We start from the raw sequence: 16,834 nt of genomic DNA on the forward strand, positions 1-16,834 counted from the left end.
CCCATTTTGTCTTTCTGAACTATAATACTAGATTAAATATTGGTCGTTTTTTGAGCGAGTTGTTATATTCACAAGCAAAAAGGGACTCCGGTTTTTTTACAACACTATATACTTTTGGAGGCAATCATGACTTTTGGTGTGGGTTTCGCTCCTCCATCTGCCTTGTAGCAAGTACAGTACGACTCCCCACATCCCTCCTAGCCATGACGACTGATGTATCAGCATGCACACTTGCTGCACGGACACGAAGCTGCGGATGTTGTGGAGGCGGTTCATGTAACAATGCATCAGCAGCAACAGCTTGTTTGGCTTTAGATTCCTCCCGAACACGAGCCATACGTTCTTGATACACTTCACGGATACGGGCTGCCATGTCATCGTAATCTTGAATGATGGTTTCGAAATCACTGCGTTCTAGACAGTATAGCACACAATTTGATGTTGCACGGATGGTTGCTGTTCGAGGTATTTGGCCAAGGAGTGCGACTTCTCCAAAGAAGGAACCGTCTGCTAAAGAACCTACTGCTTTGCCTGCTACCACGATTTCGACGTGGCCAGAGAGGATAAAGTACATTTCATTTCCGACCTACGGTGCGGAGGAAAGCGAGTTACACACTGTGTGGATGAACAAAAAGCTTCAACATCTTCAGTATAGCTAGTACTTACACGACCCTGTTCGAATATGTGATCTCCCTTGATAAAGTAGGTGGCTTTCAGAGCATTGGCGATACGACCCAAGAAAAGTTCATCACGACCGTCTTGTTGGTGTCGTCTCAAGAAGGGCACCTTTTGAATCAAGTCACGACAGTTATGTATAGCAATTTCTTGTCTGAGTGGAGCATTTAATTCCATGATGATACCCAATTCGTCAAAGTACTAATTGAATGAATCAGAGATCAATGCTTATTTTTTTCAATCCACCAAGCAAGGGAAAAAGAAGAATACCTTTCCACGATACTTGAGCTCATAGTACTGCCTCACTTTAGTCTTGAGATGTTCCGTTAAGCGCTTGTACGTCATGTACTCATTAACTTCATCCATCTTTTGCTTGTACAAACGACCAGATGAGTCCATTCCAAACGAAAAGGATGAAATCACACCGACAAGTGCTGCATATAGTAATGCACCAATCAATACAGCTAATCCCGTAAACCATTGTTCAAGGACATCGGAAGGCTTGTATCCAGTAACAGGGAAGGTATTCGATAGTGCTTGGAAGAGCGACCATGTGTACTTTGTCAATATGCTTTGGCTCAACACGGTTTCTTGCAACGGTAGCCACGATTCTGCTCGATAATACGTAATCTTGCCGAATAAAAACACCATACAGGCGTGGGCGTGGAGGAAAATGACGAGTAAGAAGAGGAAGAAGAAGATGGCCATGAAAGCACCTCCAAATCCAAAGAACCGTTGGAATCGTTTGGAGCACATACGGTAGACGGGGTTTTTGCCGGTTATAGACATTAAATTACTGCATCGTATCAAACGGAGGAGTAGTAGTGTTTCTGGAAATTCACTTGCTTGGGCGAAGATGATGTCGAAAGGTATGCATGTAATCACATCTGGTATAAATCCATTTTGTATGTAGTTCATTTGAGACTTCCCCAGAGTTGAAGCACAACCGTTGATGATTTGAAGCGTGAACAGCGACAAGACTGTATCGACGCTGAATATAATGGTCATGGCCCAAGACAATGGTTCTAGATCGGCCCATCCGACGTCCTCAAAGGACACAAGAACAGGTATTGCAATCAGAGTGAAGAATAGAATTACTAGAGATGGGTTTCCGAGTTAGGAAAGACGATAAAGACAAAGATTGATTCGCGGCATTGAAGCCCGAAGACGTTCATACAATTCACTTACGCGACAGAATAAAATCCCAAGTAACACGGAATCGGGACATTGGATGTAAAAAGAAATGTTCTGGTAATGGCATTGACAGTATACGTTTGCGTTCAATGGAGGCCAAAGAAGTTCCCATTTCAGTATACTTGGGGGTAGCCAGATCGTGTAAAAAGATTTGAAATATCGAGTTGAAAGCTCCTGATACTCTGCCGGCAAACATTCGGGCAGCATATATACCAAAACTTATTTTCTCGGCGGTCTGTTCTACCTTGGATGCAATAGTGTCACCTAAAAAATCACCCAAGGATGGGCCCGGACCACCCTCATCTGGCCTTGGTTGTTCATCTCTAGGTCGCAAAGGTCGGAAAGACCATAATACGCTTGAACTAGTTTGGTGCTTGATTTTGCCACCGATGCCCGATCCGGTATCAGTTGAATCAGATTGCACGGATCTCATTCCTTGCTTTTTGGCCAATCTTTGGCTTACTGAATAAGGGGTAAGAGATGGTTTTGGCAGGGCTCCTGTAGATGAAGTTTGAATCTCGGATTTGGCTCTGACTGTATGTTTCGCTCCCCTGTTGTCTGTTAAAAGGGGTTGCGGTGTTTGTATTCGGAGGCTCAATGGTTGGGAATCGTCCAAAACTAGAGCAGATTCTTCAAATGATACACCCGACGCCGTTCTCTGTTGATTTGTGCCATCAACTGATCCGAGTTGATCCTCCGTAGGCCTTGGTATGCTCCTTGATTGGGTCGGTTGTGTGTTGTTGTTGGTATATTTCGAAATCAAAGATGTTATGCTGGGTTTGGTGACCATGACTGTTACTGGACTTGGATCATGAGGATCTACCGGGATTATTCGTAATGGTGCCCTCGCGCTTGCTGATCTTCCAAGAGTGGGTTGTCTTCCACCAACGTGCGATGATGGCACGGACAAGCCTGATGGCGGAATCAATGATCCCTTGTGTGAGATATCTTGGATGGGAGTATCAGGAAGTACAGCGGCGGTGATTTTGCTACTACTGGCGTTGATCTTGGTACTTTCTACAATAGCAGTTTCCAAGTACTTTGACCAATCTGGAGGGGAACTGCGTGCGGGGGTCTCGTTAACCGCATCTGAAAAAGGGAGGGGAACGGTTAAAAATCAAGAATGGAAGATATGTGCGATAAGTAAGATATAGTACCTTCATCAATCGCTGGTGGCAAAGAATCCATATCTCTGTCAGAGATTTCTAATACGAGTGAGAAAGTATTAGCGACTGACGATAGAAAGAGATAGAAAGGTGACGAAACCATGTGTCGGATGTCCTAATAGGAAGTTGACCAAAGCCCAATATTAGACTCACCAACAATATGCTGTTGTTCTGCTGAGTGAACGGAGCAGACAGAGAATTTTCTTGATGCTCCAGGTAGGATGTTGACCAAATCATCTTCTTCAACACTTGACTCACTACCACGAAATCGATTCGGTGGGTTGTCCAACGGATTTAGATCTAGACTCTTGTCCACATCTTTTCGTCGGGCTACGTCAACCTCAGATCCACTTCGACTGCTGGAGCCCGAGGGCATGTCCATACTACCCATAGGCGTCAGTGCTGGTAAAAATCGACCTAGGGTTGGCTTTGCTTTTAAAGGCCAATGTGGGACTGTTTGCTGTGGTTGTTGTTGAGGTATTGCTTCGGATGGTATGTAAGAGTCTAGCATGTCGACTGAGCTGGTAGCTCGTTTGCCATCTGCTTCTGGAGTGAGAGGACCACTGTGTGAATGCAGGCTATCTGTGCCCAGATCGCCATTATCAGCCGCGGTAGCTCGGGATCCTCGATTTCTCAATAAAGTCGAGATGTAGAAACCGTTTCCTGATCCCCATCTGCCCTCATCGACTGATCCACGTCGCTCCTCATCGACTGATCCACTTCTGCTACCTCCATCGACTGATCCACGTCGGTCTACGTTTAACAAACTAACGCGACTATTGGCTATGGATGGGTTGGCTGTAGCGAGGTCTATAGCGTGTTGTACTTCTTCATCTAACAGCTGTGTCACGTCTCCATCAAGTCCTTCTATTGATAGGAAACAAAAAAAGCCACTGTTGGGAAAAATTGCGTCGATTCTAGTCTTGACCTGTGACATACCTGACAAATGAGACTGTTGGACCCTTTTTCCAATCAGGACCTCAGAGAGCATATTCACATGCTCTTGGAGTTGTAGCATATTCCTTTGCTGCAATCGTAGCGTAGTAGACATCATACTGATATCTTTAAGGTATCGATCCAATGCTGCTGTTGGAGAAACAGAGGAAGGGGGATTTTGCACGTTCGTTTGACTATTACTGCTGGATGTAGGCTGTGATGGTAAATCCTTGTCCCTTTCCCTCCCAACCAATGATGTTGGCCGACTTGCAGAGCCTTTAGCTGAAATTGCTCTTCGATGGGTAGGTTCAGTGGCAGCAACATATTGGACTCTGCTGGGCACATTGAGCTTCTCCAAATCGTGCAATTCTGGTGATGGTGGTGCAATGAAGGTAAATAATGGTACTGCAACATCGACCGACACAGATGCATGTCTGCCTAGGCCTCCTCTATGCAATGTAGCTACACTGCCCATAGCCTTTGGCTTCAGACTCATTTTCCACCTCCGCAACTGATGGTCAGCAATATATTATTGCCCTCTATACGCACTTCCTAAGAAAATGACAGTTTGTAACATTGCTGGCGAAACGCGTCTGGGCAAATCTTCATCATCAATGCTGCAGATTCTAGGGTCATTGTAAGGAAGGCCTTGAAGTTTTGTGGATCACACTTATGTTTGTGGATCACACTTATGTTGTTCCTCCGAGCAACCCGGGAAAATCCCGAAATTTCTAACTCAAAAAGTGCTAAGAAACTCTTTTATCGGCCTCGGTTGCTGGGCCTCGGCTGATTTTTCGAGTCGTCTGGCAAGTAGATTTGGACCTTCTCTCTTCCGTTAGAAGTCGACTGTGAGCCCGAAAGATTTTTCACTACAAAAAAGTGCCGCAACTGCACACACATCCTTTAAAAAGAAGATTCACCTGGTATTAAATTCTCGAATGGACGAAATCCCTCTCATTGACGCTCCCAAGCCCGCCAAGACGTGGTTTTCCGGCTGGGGAACTTCCTCAAATTCAACGACACGTCCAGGTGTCTTAGATGTGGAGACAGCTTCCTCTTCTAAAGTCTCATTTGAGACGGTGCCAATTGATCCAAAGGTAAGCGATATGCACGAAACGGCGAAATTTCGGGGTGATTCAGATATGATGATGTACCGCCATATCTTTCGCCTGCTGTCGCGAATGAACTTCAGAGGACGAGAAATAAACGAGCTAGATTGATTATTGGAGAACTCGCATCTTTGATCAGCTCATCAATTCAAATTATAGTAGCTACGTGCCAAAGAAGAAGCTCTCCGGAGAAAAGAGGCCGATTTGCTCGCTAGAGAACGAGAATTGAAGAGTGCAGCTCAAGCAGTCGGTGAAAGATATCGAAAGAACTTCCCTCCATGCTGGCCTATGATGTGAGTCTTTATTAGAGCAATGCAAGATGGCTCTTGCGTTGATTCACTGACTGATAGCTTCTCTTTTTCAAAGGTACCATAACATAGACGCCGAAATTCCCTTAGAAGCAAAACCCATCGTTCGATGGCTTTACGTGTCATGGCTTGCCCTACCTTTTCTGTTAATATTGAACTCTATATCGTGTCTCGCTATTTTGGTATCGCACCCAACCGGCGTCACTACTGGAGGAACTGGTAAAGGTTCCCGCACCTCTCGTTATTTGGGTCAAGCTTTCTAAACCCGTTTTATTAGACTTTGGAGTGAGCATTACATACTGCTTTGTGATATTCTTTGCTTCCTTTTGGTTGTGGTATCGTCCAGGTTTGTTACTACTTGTCTTCGTGACAGTAACAACTCGACTCAGCTATTCAACCAAACTTTTCCCTTTCAATACTGTCTAGTCTACAACGCCTTCCTCAAGAACTCATCGATGTACTACAATATCTATTTCACGTTTGGTGGCCTGCATTTGCTGTTCTCTTACTACATGGTCATTGGCATCTCTGGTTCGGGATCCGCTGGAATCATCAACGCTATCGCTGTATTCTCAGATCAGAAATACGTGGCGTTTGCTTTTTGCGGTGTCAACGCCTTGTTCTGGCTTCTATCTTCGATTACCTTGAGTGTTTTATACAAACGTGTGCACTACCAGTATCGCCAAGGAGGGCTGTCTTTGGAGAACGCTCAAAATGAAGCCATTCAGTCAGTGGCTTCGTCAAAAGTTACGAGATCAGCTGTCACATCATACATGATGTCTTCAAGACAATAACCTGCCACTTGTATATTCTGATTTACTGCACGTGCTTGACGCGCTCATTAATTTTTTAACATTTTATTATAACCGTTTGATAACTCCATCAGGAGAAACCGTGGGAAAGATTTGAAGCTTTTGGAGCTTGTGTTGTTGTGTTGTCGTCACGATATTTCACTTCATTATGGAGCTTCATCTTTTAAAACCAGTTTCAATTGATGGTGGCGACGCGTTTGAATCAGTAACTGAAATATTTGTGACGTACATGCTTGCGATAATTGTAGTTCCGCGTCGTCGGTCAAAGCTGGCATTGCAATAGACACTTCGTAGCAATGACTGTCACAATCAATGAGCAGCAGCAGCTGAAGCGAACCAAGCACACGAATCCAGTCCCATCATCATCAGTCCTCCATTATTTGTTCTTGATCTGTATCCAAACACTCGCTCTGATACATTGGTGTGAACGATTTGCACTCTTTCAACTAGATCGCATCCGATATCTAATACTCAAAGCACCTCCAACGCCATCATCAATTAAATCAGATGTACATCCCCTGTCGAAACTGCCTGATCATGTCGCGCTAGTGTTTACTGGGGTGGGATGTCGTAGGCAGCATTTGAATCATCGAGATGGGAATAGTGCTAATGTTATTCTGGAAGAGGTGGAGGAGAAAGAAGCAGAAGCTGTACATAGTGTTGGAGAAATGGTTTGCTGGTGTGCTGCTGCTGGAATGTCACAGTTGACTATTTATGATGAACATGGTACCGACTCTGAATCGATTCTGCCAGCCGCAGCCACGACAACGTATGCTAACACGGTGTTAATTTATAGGTCTTTTAGAAAGATCTAGTGTACAAATAGCAACCGAGATTGCATCGCAATCTGCTCTCTTCTTTTCACAAGCAAGGAGCAAGTTTCCAACCATTCAGGTTCTCGTATCTGGAATACCTATAGAAGAACCGCCCATATTCTGCGCTCCTGCAAGTACGCAAACCTGTATTTCATTGATCAAATCTGTGCTCGCAAACTCACCTACACATTGACATAGCATTACGTCTCAATATAATCTCATCAAAGGATGGCCGGCAAGCCATTGTTAATGCCGCTCAAACTCTAGCGAAATACCGTATAGACAAGAAGATGCCACTTAAAAGTGACGACAAGAATGTAGGCAAACGGAAATCGGTCCAAGAAGATGTCACTGTCGAATCACTTCATAGTTTATTGACCACCAATGGCTTGGAAGAACCTCAACTTGTATATGTATTGACGGGAGTCACAGATCCGTTGACTCTTGTAGGATTTCCGCCGTGGCAGATACGTCTTTCTGAATTTTGGTATGCTTGAAAGTTGATCGCCCTTTGAGTCACAGAAGCACTGACATATTTTTTTTAGGCATGTACAGGGAGATGGACGATTACGATATCTAGACTTTATAGCGGGCTTGTCCCGATATGGCACTGTACATCAACGAGTAGGAAAATAGAAAATACCTCTGACACTCACACATGTACAAATACATATATGCTTCCTCTCGCGGCTCATATGCCATACTCTCGCACAATCCGCGTTATTGAATTAGTAGATCGGCTAGTATGTTTAGAGAATCGGCGACCATATGCTTCTGTGCAGACGTGTGTCACGTCCGATTTCTGCCGAACAGGGACGCGGAGCTTACCTGCGACCTTAAATATACCAAGAACAGAGCTCCTACAAAATTCCACATCGTTCCAGAGTAAAGAACAACCCGAGGAAACCTCCAAAACTGGGTAGCATTCTGTATAATTCCAACTTGTCTTTTCTTGCAGTTTTGCTTTGAGGATGCACATAGGTGAAAGACGCTTGGAGGATGACTTTGAGAACACGGCTAAGACTCCTACATGCTTGCTGGCCCATTTTTGAAGTGGCCCCTCACTTCGAAAGCACTCGGTGCCATCGTAACTGCGTGGGAACCAGATACCTGAATTGTGCGAGCTTTGACGGAACAGCACATACGGTCGCGCGACAAAAGTCAGTGACTGTCTTGTGGTGATGATTTTGAAACGTCTCACGCTACCCCCTATTCCGTGGTTCTTGGGGGCGATCACCGAAATGCTTGGATATCTCATTTCCACTTGGTGATGATAGCAGCATACAAGTTTGGTGTCGAGAGTTGCGTAACTTGAAATCCACTTTCTGAAAGCTTTCGCCAACATCATTTGGAAACTCTTGTCGCTACGGGGACAGAGATATACTGCAAAAGCCCAAACCAATTAACGGTTTCCATTGACTTGGGTATCTTGAGACGCTTGTTTGCCAAAGACAGAGTCTGGAGGTGTGATTTTTCTTGTAAAGTTCTTGCAGGATATACTTTACTGCCAATTGGAACGAGAAGGGCCAGGTACCTAATTAAAACAAAATAAGATGGTCAGCGACACACTGATGTGAAACACGGAACCTTCGGATCCAGAGCAGCATGGCAGCATGTTCAGTGTTTCTCCCCAATACCACGTTTTAGCCTATTGCAGAGATGCAGATACGATACGAGGAAGGGAGCTATTTAATCCTATCCAAATTTTCGTCGTATTTATCACACGTCGATTTCGTCTTTAACAAAAAAACTGGGACCGCCATCATCCCAGAAAAGCTGGCTGTGGAAGTGGCCCTCGACACTCCCCCTCTGACTTTGCGCACACAACGGTTTCAGAAGAGGCCAGTTTCCTTTTTACAAACTTTACGACATATTTGATTGGGTATATGAAACCTTTCTGGCATCCTCCGGCAGTTTGGTTGGGAGAGTGCTATGGCATTCGTGTGTTGGGTAGTTTGGTAGTTAGCACAGTTGGAAAACAATAAAGCTGTTTTAGTTTGATGTGACGAGCTTGCAGATTGGATGTTCTCAGTGCCTTGTAAGACTACTGGACTCTCGTCGTTTTATTCCTGGTCTCCTTCTGGATCTTTGATCCTGCTAAAAAACATTATAAGTTTCGAATTTTGCAACAGGTGATCCAAGTGCAGGAATTCTACGAAAAGCCTTCAGAGCGATTCAGCCTTATCTTACCAACCAGAGCCTGTCTCTTCTCACTGTGAATGTTCTTTCAAAGGCACTCCCGAATGACCTTGTTTAGATCAACAATGATTTTTCACATTCAGTCGGAAATACAACTAGGAGCGGTATTGCACTTGCTGCCACTTGGCAGGTCGTTCGAGGATCCAAACCTTCTCTCGACTCGCGGTTCGCATCAGCGTGGAAAACAAGACGAATCAAGAGTAACAACCATGAAGGAAAGCCACATTAACCAGTAGACATTTCATACCATACACCATGTTTCACACTCTCAGACGACTCATATATATTGCAAAGTATTAAGGCCACAAGCAACAGACAACTACAGTTTAATATCAACACACGCGCACACTCTAGGATATATAAAAAGAAGGAAGGTATCACGCATAGATAGCAAAGGGAAGGCCAATAAACATGCAGGGAAGGTAATAGCTTAGTCTACGAGAGAACGAGTAAAAAAGGTCACATGGCTTCGAAATGTTTTCCCTCAACAGACATACGACAGAGGAACTTACAGCAAATCTCGGCAAACGGATATTGCCCAGACGCACAATCCAAGACAATAGTCTCTATAGCAATAGTGGGTGGATTCTGTCCATTCACTGGTACTCCTGGCCTTCCAATCAAGAAGGAAACTATTCCGCGCAAGAGTTGCGCCGAAATTGGTTCGTCTATTGTCTCTTCAATGATCGACGTCGTCCTATACAAATGATTGGTTGTTAGTTTGTTGCACTATGTGCTCTTCTTATCACGAACAATATCTCACGTTTCTGGAATTGTTTCCTCTTCAACTACTGGCGGAGACAAGACTTCGTCGTCCACTGTTGTGCCACTAGTTTGAGCTACGGCTGCACCAATCTTGGGTGCTAATAATGTAGGAGCAATCTCCACATCAAATCGATTGTCCAAATCTACATCCATAGTGGTCGTGTCGTTCAGCAGCACCGACCCATTACAAAACGATACATCTAAATCAAAAGGGATGGATGGTGTAGCAGACGGTAACAAGGGCGATGAGTTGGATGATGGTGTGCCTGTTAAACTACGTTTACGTGGTGATGTTGAAGTCAAGCTCATTAATCGACGTGAGCGACCACCTGATGATGATCCAGAAGAAGGCGAAGATGATTTCCTACTCCTGCTAGATACATTCTTGCGACGCTTACTGTTCCTTAAAGAAGCTTCGTGTTGAGCACCTACTACATAGACGAGTTCATCACGTTCATCCAAGTATTCAGATAGAGATCGGTCCAAGCCCAATTCCCAGCCCATCATGAGGGATGGACTCCCCTGGACGAATGCTACAGGTGATGTTCGTGGATATGATTTATAGTGTTGTGTCGGGTACCCTTCGTCACCAGTTGTTGGATCATATGCGAATTTAAATAGACCCGACAACCACGACCATCGAGTTGTGTCGTTGCTTGTTACTACACCACGGCTAGAAGGATTGCGGATCTTTCGTTGTGGTGGTGGATAAGTTATAGCTGACTGCTTCCCCTCCGACCTTAGCTTTGATGAAGACGATATGGAAATTGTAGTACTAGTTATAGTTGTGGTGGCAGCACTAGTTATAATAGGAGTGACAGTATTGGTGCTGGATTTACCACGAGCTGTGCTTACAGAAGCTGGTGCAGATACAGGTGAGGACGCTGGTGTTGAAGTTGGGGTGCATATATTAGATAAGGGTGGAGTAGTAGATGGCCAGCTTGGCGATGACTCTGGAGTCATTCGCGGAGAAGTTGAAGGGGTTGTTGTTGTAATAGTGTTGTTTAGGTGATTATCACCGGCGGCGGCACTATCTATTATAGAGAAACCATCAGGACGAGAGGGAGATAGTGCGGGAGATGGTGGTACGGTTGGCACAATGTTATCAATGTCCATTATCTCGTTTACGTGGGGGTGATCGGAATGAATTGGGGGTGGTGGGCTCTGCATTTTCACTAATGGAAACGACGGAGCTCCTTCAAAGAATTTTGCATTGATCTGGTTCATTGTCTAGCAGATAATGGTGAATATTAAATAACGAGAATAGTTTGGATAAGCTGTACATTTGAAAATGGTGGTCATAAAAAAATGAAATGATTGCCATGTGATGCCCAATGCACACCGATGTGCATTGAACGAGACTGCGATAGCAGATAAGAGTAGATTGGGGCTGCTTACCATGGTTTTGATAGATTCAGCATGAGTCAATTGATCAGAGTGGTTTAATCTCAAGTCATCAAATACGCTAGACCTTCGTCGAGAGATAACGAGCCACGACGGAGATGATGCTGGACTTCCAGCACTAGTAATTTCCCATGCTTCTTGGTCGTCGAAATTTGACATTTTCTAGGCTTGTAATTATCTCCGTCAATGTCTCCACTTTGTTTGAGTTTTTATGAATAAAAGTTTGTCGCTTGTTGCTGCAAGGTGGCGATGAAGTGTGTGAAGATGTCTAAGCAATCAAAAACAAGAACTACAATGGTTTAATTGCTAGATTAAAAGTCGCTTCGAGAATCCGGTAGTTCCTGACTGTTCTGATGCTTAAAAAGCAACAACGTGTATAGTTGCCGTTGCTGAATAACGTGATTCAAAGAAGGCGTGATCTCCAGTGAGGTGCAAAGTTAAAGCATACGTGTTTCATAAACGCAATAAGATCCAACATCCAGTAATACCTCTTTTCTACGAAAGAATGATCTTGTCTACTCGCATCGTTATCGCTGCTGTAAAAAGCTTGCACCAGGATGACGCATCGACTAGGTAGGTCTACATACAGTAATGCGACCAGCAATACTGCTCACATTCTAATTACATTTACAATTCTATAGGCGGAAAACGTTACTCCTCCACCGTCACATTCTTCTCTAATTCAACTTTGAATCGCAATGGCGACATCCGTGCTCAGCAAGACCAGCTAAAGACCAAATTTCAAACTGCATCTATATTGGTATTCAAGAATGGAAAACCTCTCCTGTCTCGTGCATCTGGGAAGACGGCATTGGGATTCATCCCATCACACAGCTTCAGTAGTAGTTTCTCCCAGCCGCTGAATCCCGTCTATCTCGGAGATCGTGACAATGTGCCAATATTTGCCATTGATGCAGACATGCCCTCTATAGATGAAGGTGGGTTGACGTAACAAGGTTGAAATTTGAACAGTCGGTGCAAAAACGTCCAACGTTTTCGCGGACTTGGTGGTACTTAGTGGCCAAATCAAAAGGATTTGAATATGTGGATATGAGGCCGGCCTGTTTCCAACTACCCAAGGATGAAGCTGCGATTCTCGCACAAGGACGTTCTCTAACCGATTGGAATGCTCGAAACAAGGTAACATAGAGACTCGATTTCAAGCAGGTTGATTCATTCTTTACCAGCTCGCACTCACGCAACATCTCTCTCACAAGTTCTGTCCAGCATGTGGAAGCCCAACACATTCAATATCAGGAGGCTACGCCAAACAATGCTCAAACTCACACTGTATCTCGCGGAAGACCACCCAAAACTATTCCCATGTGCGAACAGATCCTGTTATCATAACGGGAATCATATCGCCGGACTCGAAATCCATGTTATTGGGACGCCAAAAAGTGTGGACGAAGGGACTGTATTCATGTATAGCTGGTTTTATTGAGGCTGGTGCGTTGCTGTTGTCGTGACTGAAGGCACGAGTTTCAGGATGCTTAACACCTTCTCGGCCTGTCTCTATAGGCGAATCGCTGGAAGATGCTGTGAGGAGAGAAGCCTATGAAGAGACTGGGACCACTGTAGGTCAAGTGCGATACCACCTATCACAACCATGGCCGTTTCCAAATTCACTGATGCTGGGATGCTATGCTCAAGTGGATTCTTTAAGTGAGATATCGCTGGTCGACAAGGTACGCTGACTTTCAATATACGACCAACCTTATGTGCTAACCCAAACCGCGATATGCAGGAGCTGGAAGATGCTAAATGGTTCACGAAAGATGAAATTACTGATACAATAAGGAAACAAACCCCAGGTCGTGACATCAAGACTGAAGGTGCTGGTCATTCCAATACCAACACACTGCTGATACCAACAGACTATGCTATAGCGCATCAGCTAATTAAAGCTTGGGTAGAAGGGTTTAAACCGTTCTAAGTTATAAATGGACGTTGCTTGAATACATTTTAATTTCCATATCCTCAACCATTGAAACTGTTGCATCAGTATAATATTCTTCACAAGATGCAGTCTATTTGATTATTGAAAATACCATCTTTCTATTCTATGTATAAGACGAGTTTTTATAGGCTAAGACTTTTAACATCGTCTACCACAACCACTACAATCCCTTCGCGGCTTGCGCCTTGAGCTTATTCCTCAGATACATGTTGAACTGTAGAGAAAATGGTAGGTGTGAACAAAGAATGAGGTGCTCGTCACTTCTTTTACAAACAATGTACTCAACCAACGGAAACAACCGTTGGCAACATTTTCCATCAAAACCAAACTCAACTCAACAACACACAATAACTTACATTTCCACCAAGCCCATAAGCAGGAAACATCCTTGCCATCCTTCCGAGCGAAGTGCCAACATACTCTCTTTTAATAAACGCAACTCGTTGCGCAACACTGTTCCCCGGATTGTTATACAAGTCCAACCCAAGCAAATGCCAAGGCGACGAAATCATTTGTACTGCACACGGTAGCAGCAACTGAGACCAGAAATCTGCTTTTGCGGCTTCTAAACCAGGGAAGGTCGCTTGTAGTTGTCGTGATACTGGTCCGGGAAGGGTGAATGATGATCCAATGGTTAGGGCATCACGAGATGCAAAGAGGACGTATGAAGTTAAGGGTAGTGGTTTGGGAGACACGGCGCCAAACCATTTCGTGAAGGCTTGGTCCTTCATTACTGTTAGGGTAATGTTGGAGACACTTGTGCCGAGGAATTTGGGGATGGCATAGTCTTTGCTCCCTCGTTTGTATAGACCCTCTATTGTGTTGGCCTAAGTGAGAGATGAGAGGGAGTTAGAGGATGAGCTTAGTGCATGACGACATTTGGTGTGGAAGAGACTCACAGTCACATATGTGCCCGCATACGCAACCCAAATGAATAAGAAACTAGGCTGCCTGACAAAGTATCTATAACGGTTGCGTTTAGGTTAAGAGGTGCCTCGTTCGAAAAAAACCCCATCAAATATCAAGAACAGAACTCACAGCGGTTTAAACAGCATGGTAGAGAAACCCTCCACGAGACCCGGCCATAACTTTTTCACACCGGAAGCGTTAGCAATAATAGCCTTATCAATCACTACAAACGTCGAAAGTTAGATCACGGATAATCAACCGTATATCTAGCAACCACAATTTTTTTTGCGGTGATCTTTCACGGAATTCACGACAGCAGACTAAACACTACAGATCTCAAATCCATACCTGTGACAGCTGGAGCCACCAATGCACCGGTAACGATAGCTGCCGACCACTCCAAACCCAACAAACCAGCTAAACTTAGACGAGCTTCAATTGGTTCTTGCTTTATCTTTTGGTTGGATTGTTTGGGAGCTGTTACGACTGAAGGCATTGATACAGGTGGAGTCATGGATGCGAATGATGGTGACGACGTCATTACTTTGGTTTCTTGTTTTGTAGAGGTCGTTGTTTGCGTATTTCTGTAGACGAAAGTTTCGAGCACTTCCGACTTTTGCCGAGGTAGATGCGAAGTAGTGAGCTATATCGTGACGTATAGACGTAGTCGTTCCAAGTCCCGTTTCTATTTCTATGTACCAACGAGAATATTTCTGTCTAAAACTAGTTGGATGACGACTGATTGTCGCTAAAAAATTGAAGTTCTTCCAAATCTCACTTGACTTGACCTCATTGCAAAGCCAACTGAAATTTCCGCTTCTGACAATCGAACGACCGTACGTCCAAAAAATAATAGATACTATTGCTAACTGGAGCATGAGGACGTATACAAGAAACAAAAGATGGAAATTACTACAATCGATGACCGAAATTTTGGCCTATTGTGCTGAAACCAGTTGGTAGCCAAGGGACGAACGGCCAGCCTGGAATGGTGGTGAACGCTGTTGTTGTGGTGAAGACTAGTAAAGAAGTATAAACGATGGTTAGTGTGGCGTTTACATTGGATTGCTTAACAAAATAAGAGCTCGTCTTTGAGGGATACGTCTCTTACCAAGGTAGCAGACATACTAATCATCAGAAACGAACCAGTGAAGAGAAGGGGATTATTGGTTAGATACAAGCACATTGAAGATTCGCACAGCAAAAGAAACCAACCTCAAAGTTCCAGGCGATGACTGTTGAGTTGGAGCAGGAGGTGACGTGTAGCTCACCGTTCCATTCGTTCCATAAGGCGAACGAGCTCTGTTATTAGACAGACCCTAAACGATGGCGAAAAAATGACACGGTAAGGCTCAACGCGTCAGCTAACCTGTAAACAAAAACTAACCTTAAAATACACAGGGAGATCGAGTATTTCAAGTGAACGTTCATCACAGTACAAGTTCTGAGCGATTCCATACTCGCCGACCTTATAGCTGACACAGTGAGGATCACTAGTTTGGAATTGGTGTTGGTGTGAGCCAGTTGTTGGCAGTTTTCAGGACCTGCATCGATGTGAAGCCTGCGAAGCTCTTCCAACGGCCATTCAACCCTTTCAACATGAACCGACTTGCAAAAGGCACGTACATCCATATACACAAATCAGCTGGGAAGTGGTTGTCAGACTTGGCCAATCCTATCTCCGTAATGACGGATTGCAGGAGAGAATCACAGCGTCCAGCATTGATCGATACGGCTCGGAAAGCATTGCCAACATGTGGCCTAGACAAATTACGAACTCGTTTAAGATCAAAGGCATTCAACCAACACGAAACACCAAACAACAGAATGCACACCTTGAAGGATCCCAATGTCCTTCAAACCTTCGTTCGAGAGCAGTAGAGAGCAAGAGTTCGAACTGCTCGACCTTGTCTCTGGAATAGTTCTTGGGAAGGTAGCTTTTTTGTGTCGCATAAGAGGAGGGTTAGCATGTTGTTTATTTTTATAACACAATAAAGGAGAGAGAAAGAAAAGACGAGATTTACCCTTGTGAGAGGTATTTGACGGCTTGTTCTATCTCTGTCTTCATGATATGCTGAATCCCAATATATTTGTCTTGTTGTTGTTAATGTGTGTGTTGTTATCTGTGGTATGGTTTCGAGAGCCAGTTTGATGAAAGAGGGGGGAGAGTGACGGTGTCTCTATTCAGACAGTAGCGATAATACAGATTCTTGCTTTGCTTTGATATTCTTTGCAAGCTTATTGAATGTGGTGGCCGCCTTGGGTCAATTTCTCAGTCTCGTGATGTTGGAAAGATAGGTCAGTGGAAGAGCACGGAAGGTCTCAAAGGAGTTGTTTTCACTATCTGAGTGTTAGGTATGCTTGCTGTGATAAGCGATTGGTGGTTTACTTTCGAAAAGATGAATGAAGTGTGCGATTGGGAAAAGTCGGCAAGTGTCGTCGTGACGGCCAGATTCAGGATTCGAGACCACAGGCTTTGAGACATCACAAGACATAGAAATCCCAAGCGACACATGAATCATATATTTTTACGATACATTTATACGCGATGGCTCCTTCTCTTTCAGTAGTTCTGATATCCA

General features: G+C 44.3%; 6 protein-coding genes across 6 annotated transcripts; 3 read left to right on the forward strand and 3 right to left on the reverse strand.

Moving 5' to 3' along the window:
* Positions 1-124: 124 nt before the first annotated feature.
* Positions 125-4,467, reverse strand: SmJEL517_g01330 (uncharacterized protein; the record flags this gene model as incomplete). The annotated part of the gene is made up of 7 exons (XM_031167258.1): positions 125-586; positions 667-876; positions 946-1,772; positions 1,864-2,958; positions 3,027-3,101; positions 3,189-3,902; positions 3,975-4,467. The coding sequence occupies 7 exons, from the start codon at positions 4,465-4,467 to the stop codon at positions 125-127; spliced, it is 3,876 nt and encodes a 1,291-aa protein (XP_031026716.1).
* A 442-nt stretch (positions 4,468-4,909) lies between these two features.
* SmJEL517_g01331 (uncharacterized protein) lies at positions 4,910-6,182 on the forward strand (the record flags this gene model as incomplete). Its single annotated transcript, XM_031167259.1, has 5 exons — positions 4,910-5,068; positions 5,243-5,373; positions 5,447-5,607; positions 5,666-5,734; positions 5,815-6,182. The coding sequence occupies 5 exons, from the start codon at positions 4,910-4,912 to the stop codon at positions 6,180-6,182; spliced, it is 888 nt and encodes a 295-aa protein (XP_031026717.1).
* A 314-nt stretch (positions 6,183-6,496) lies between these two features.
* Positions 6,497-7,651, forward strand: SmJEL517_g01332 (uncharacterized protein; the record flags this gene model as incomplete). Its single annotated transcript, XM_031167260.1, has 4 exons — positions 6,497-6,926; positions 6,997-7,149; positions 7,214-7,502; positions 7,561-7,651. The coding sequence occupies 4 exons, from the start codon at positions 6,497-6,499 to the stop codon at positions 7,649-7,651; spliced, it is 963 nt and encodes a 320-aa protein (XP_031026714.1).
* Positions 7,652-11,940: 4,289 nt separating this feature from the next.
* On the forward strand, positions 11,941-13,319 carry NPY1 (NAD+ diphosphatase; the record flags this gene model as incomplete). The annotated part of the gene is made up of 6 exons (XM_031167261.1): positions 11,941-11,956; positions 12,025-12,321; positions 12,402-12,523; positions 12,601-12,832; positions 12,905-13,071; positions 13,131-13,319. The coding sequence occupies 6 exons, from the start codon at positions 11,941-11,943 to the stop codon at positions 13,317-13,319; spliced, it is 1,023 nt and encodes a 340-aa protein (XP_031026715.1).
* Positions 13,320-13,503: 184 nt separating this feature from the next.
* SmJEL517_g01334 (uncharacterized protein) lies at positions 13,504-14,793 on the reverse strand (the record flags this gene model as incomplete). Its single annotated transcript, XM_031167262.1, has 5 exons — positions 13,504-13,557; positions 13,700-14,170; positions 14,243-14,306; positions 14,382-14,475; positions 14,601-14,793. The coding sequence occupies 5 exons, from the start codon at positions 14,791-14,793 to the stop codon at positions 13,504-13,506; spliced, it is 876 nt and encodes a 291-aa protein (XP_031026712.1).
* Positions 14,794-15,190: 397 nt separating this feature from the next.
* Positions 15,191-16,320, reverse strand: SmJEL517_g01335 (uncharacterized protein; the record flags this gene model as incomplete). Its single annotated transcript, XM_031167263.1, has 7 exons — positions 15,191-15,271; positions 15,364-15,379; positions 15,468-15,571; positions 15,640-15,745; positions 15,879-16,013; positions 16,088-16,189; positions 16,277-16,320. The coding sequence occupies 7 exons, from the start codon at positions 16,318-16,320 to the stop codon at positions 15,191-15,193; spliced, it is 588 nt and encodes a 195-aa protein (XP_031026713.1).
* Between the last annotated feature and the right edge of the window lie 514 nt (positions 16,321-16,834).

This window comes from Synchytrium microbalum (assembly GCF_006535985.1).
Source record: "Synchytrium microbalum strain JEL517 chromosome Unknown SmJEL517_scf0004, whole genome shotgun sequence".
In the NCBI taxonomy this organism is placed as follows: Eukaryota; Fungi; Chytridiomycota; class Chytridiomycetes; order Synchytriales; family Synchytriaceae; genus Synchytrium; species Synchytrium microbalum.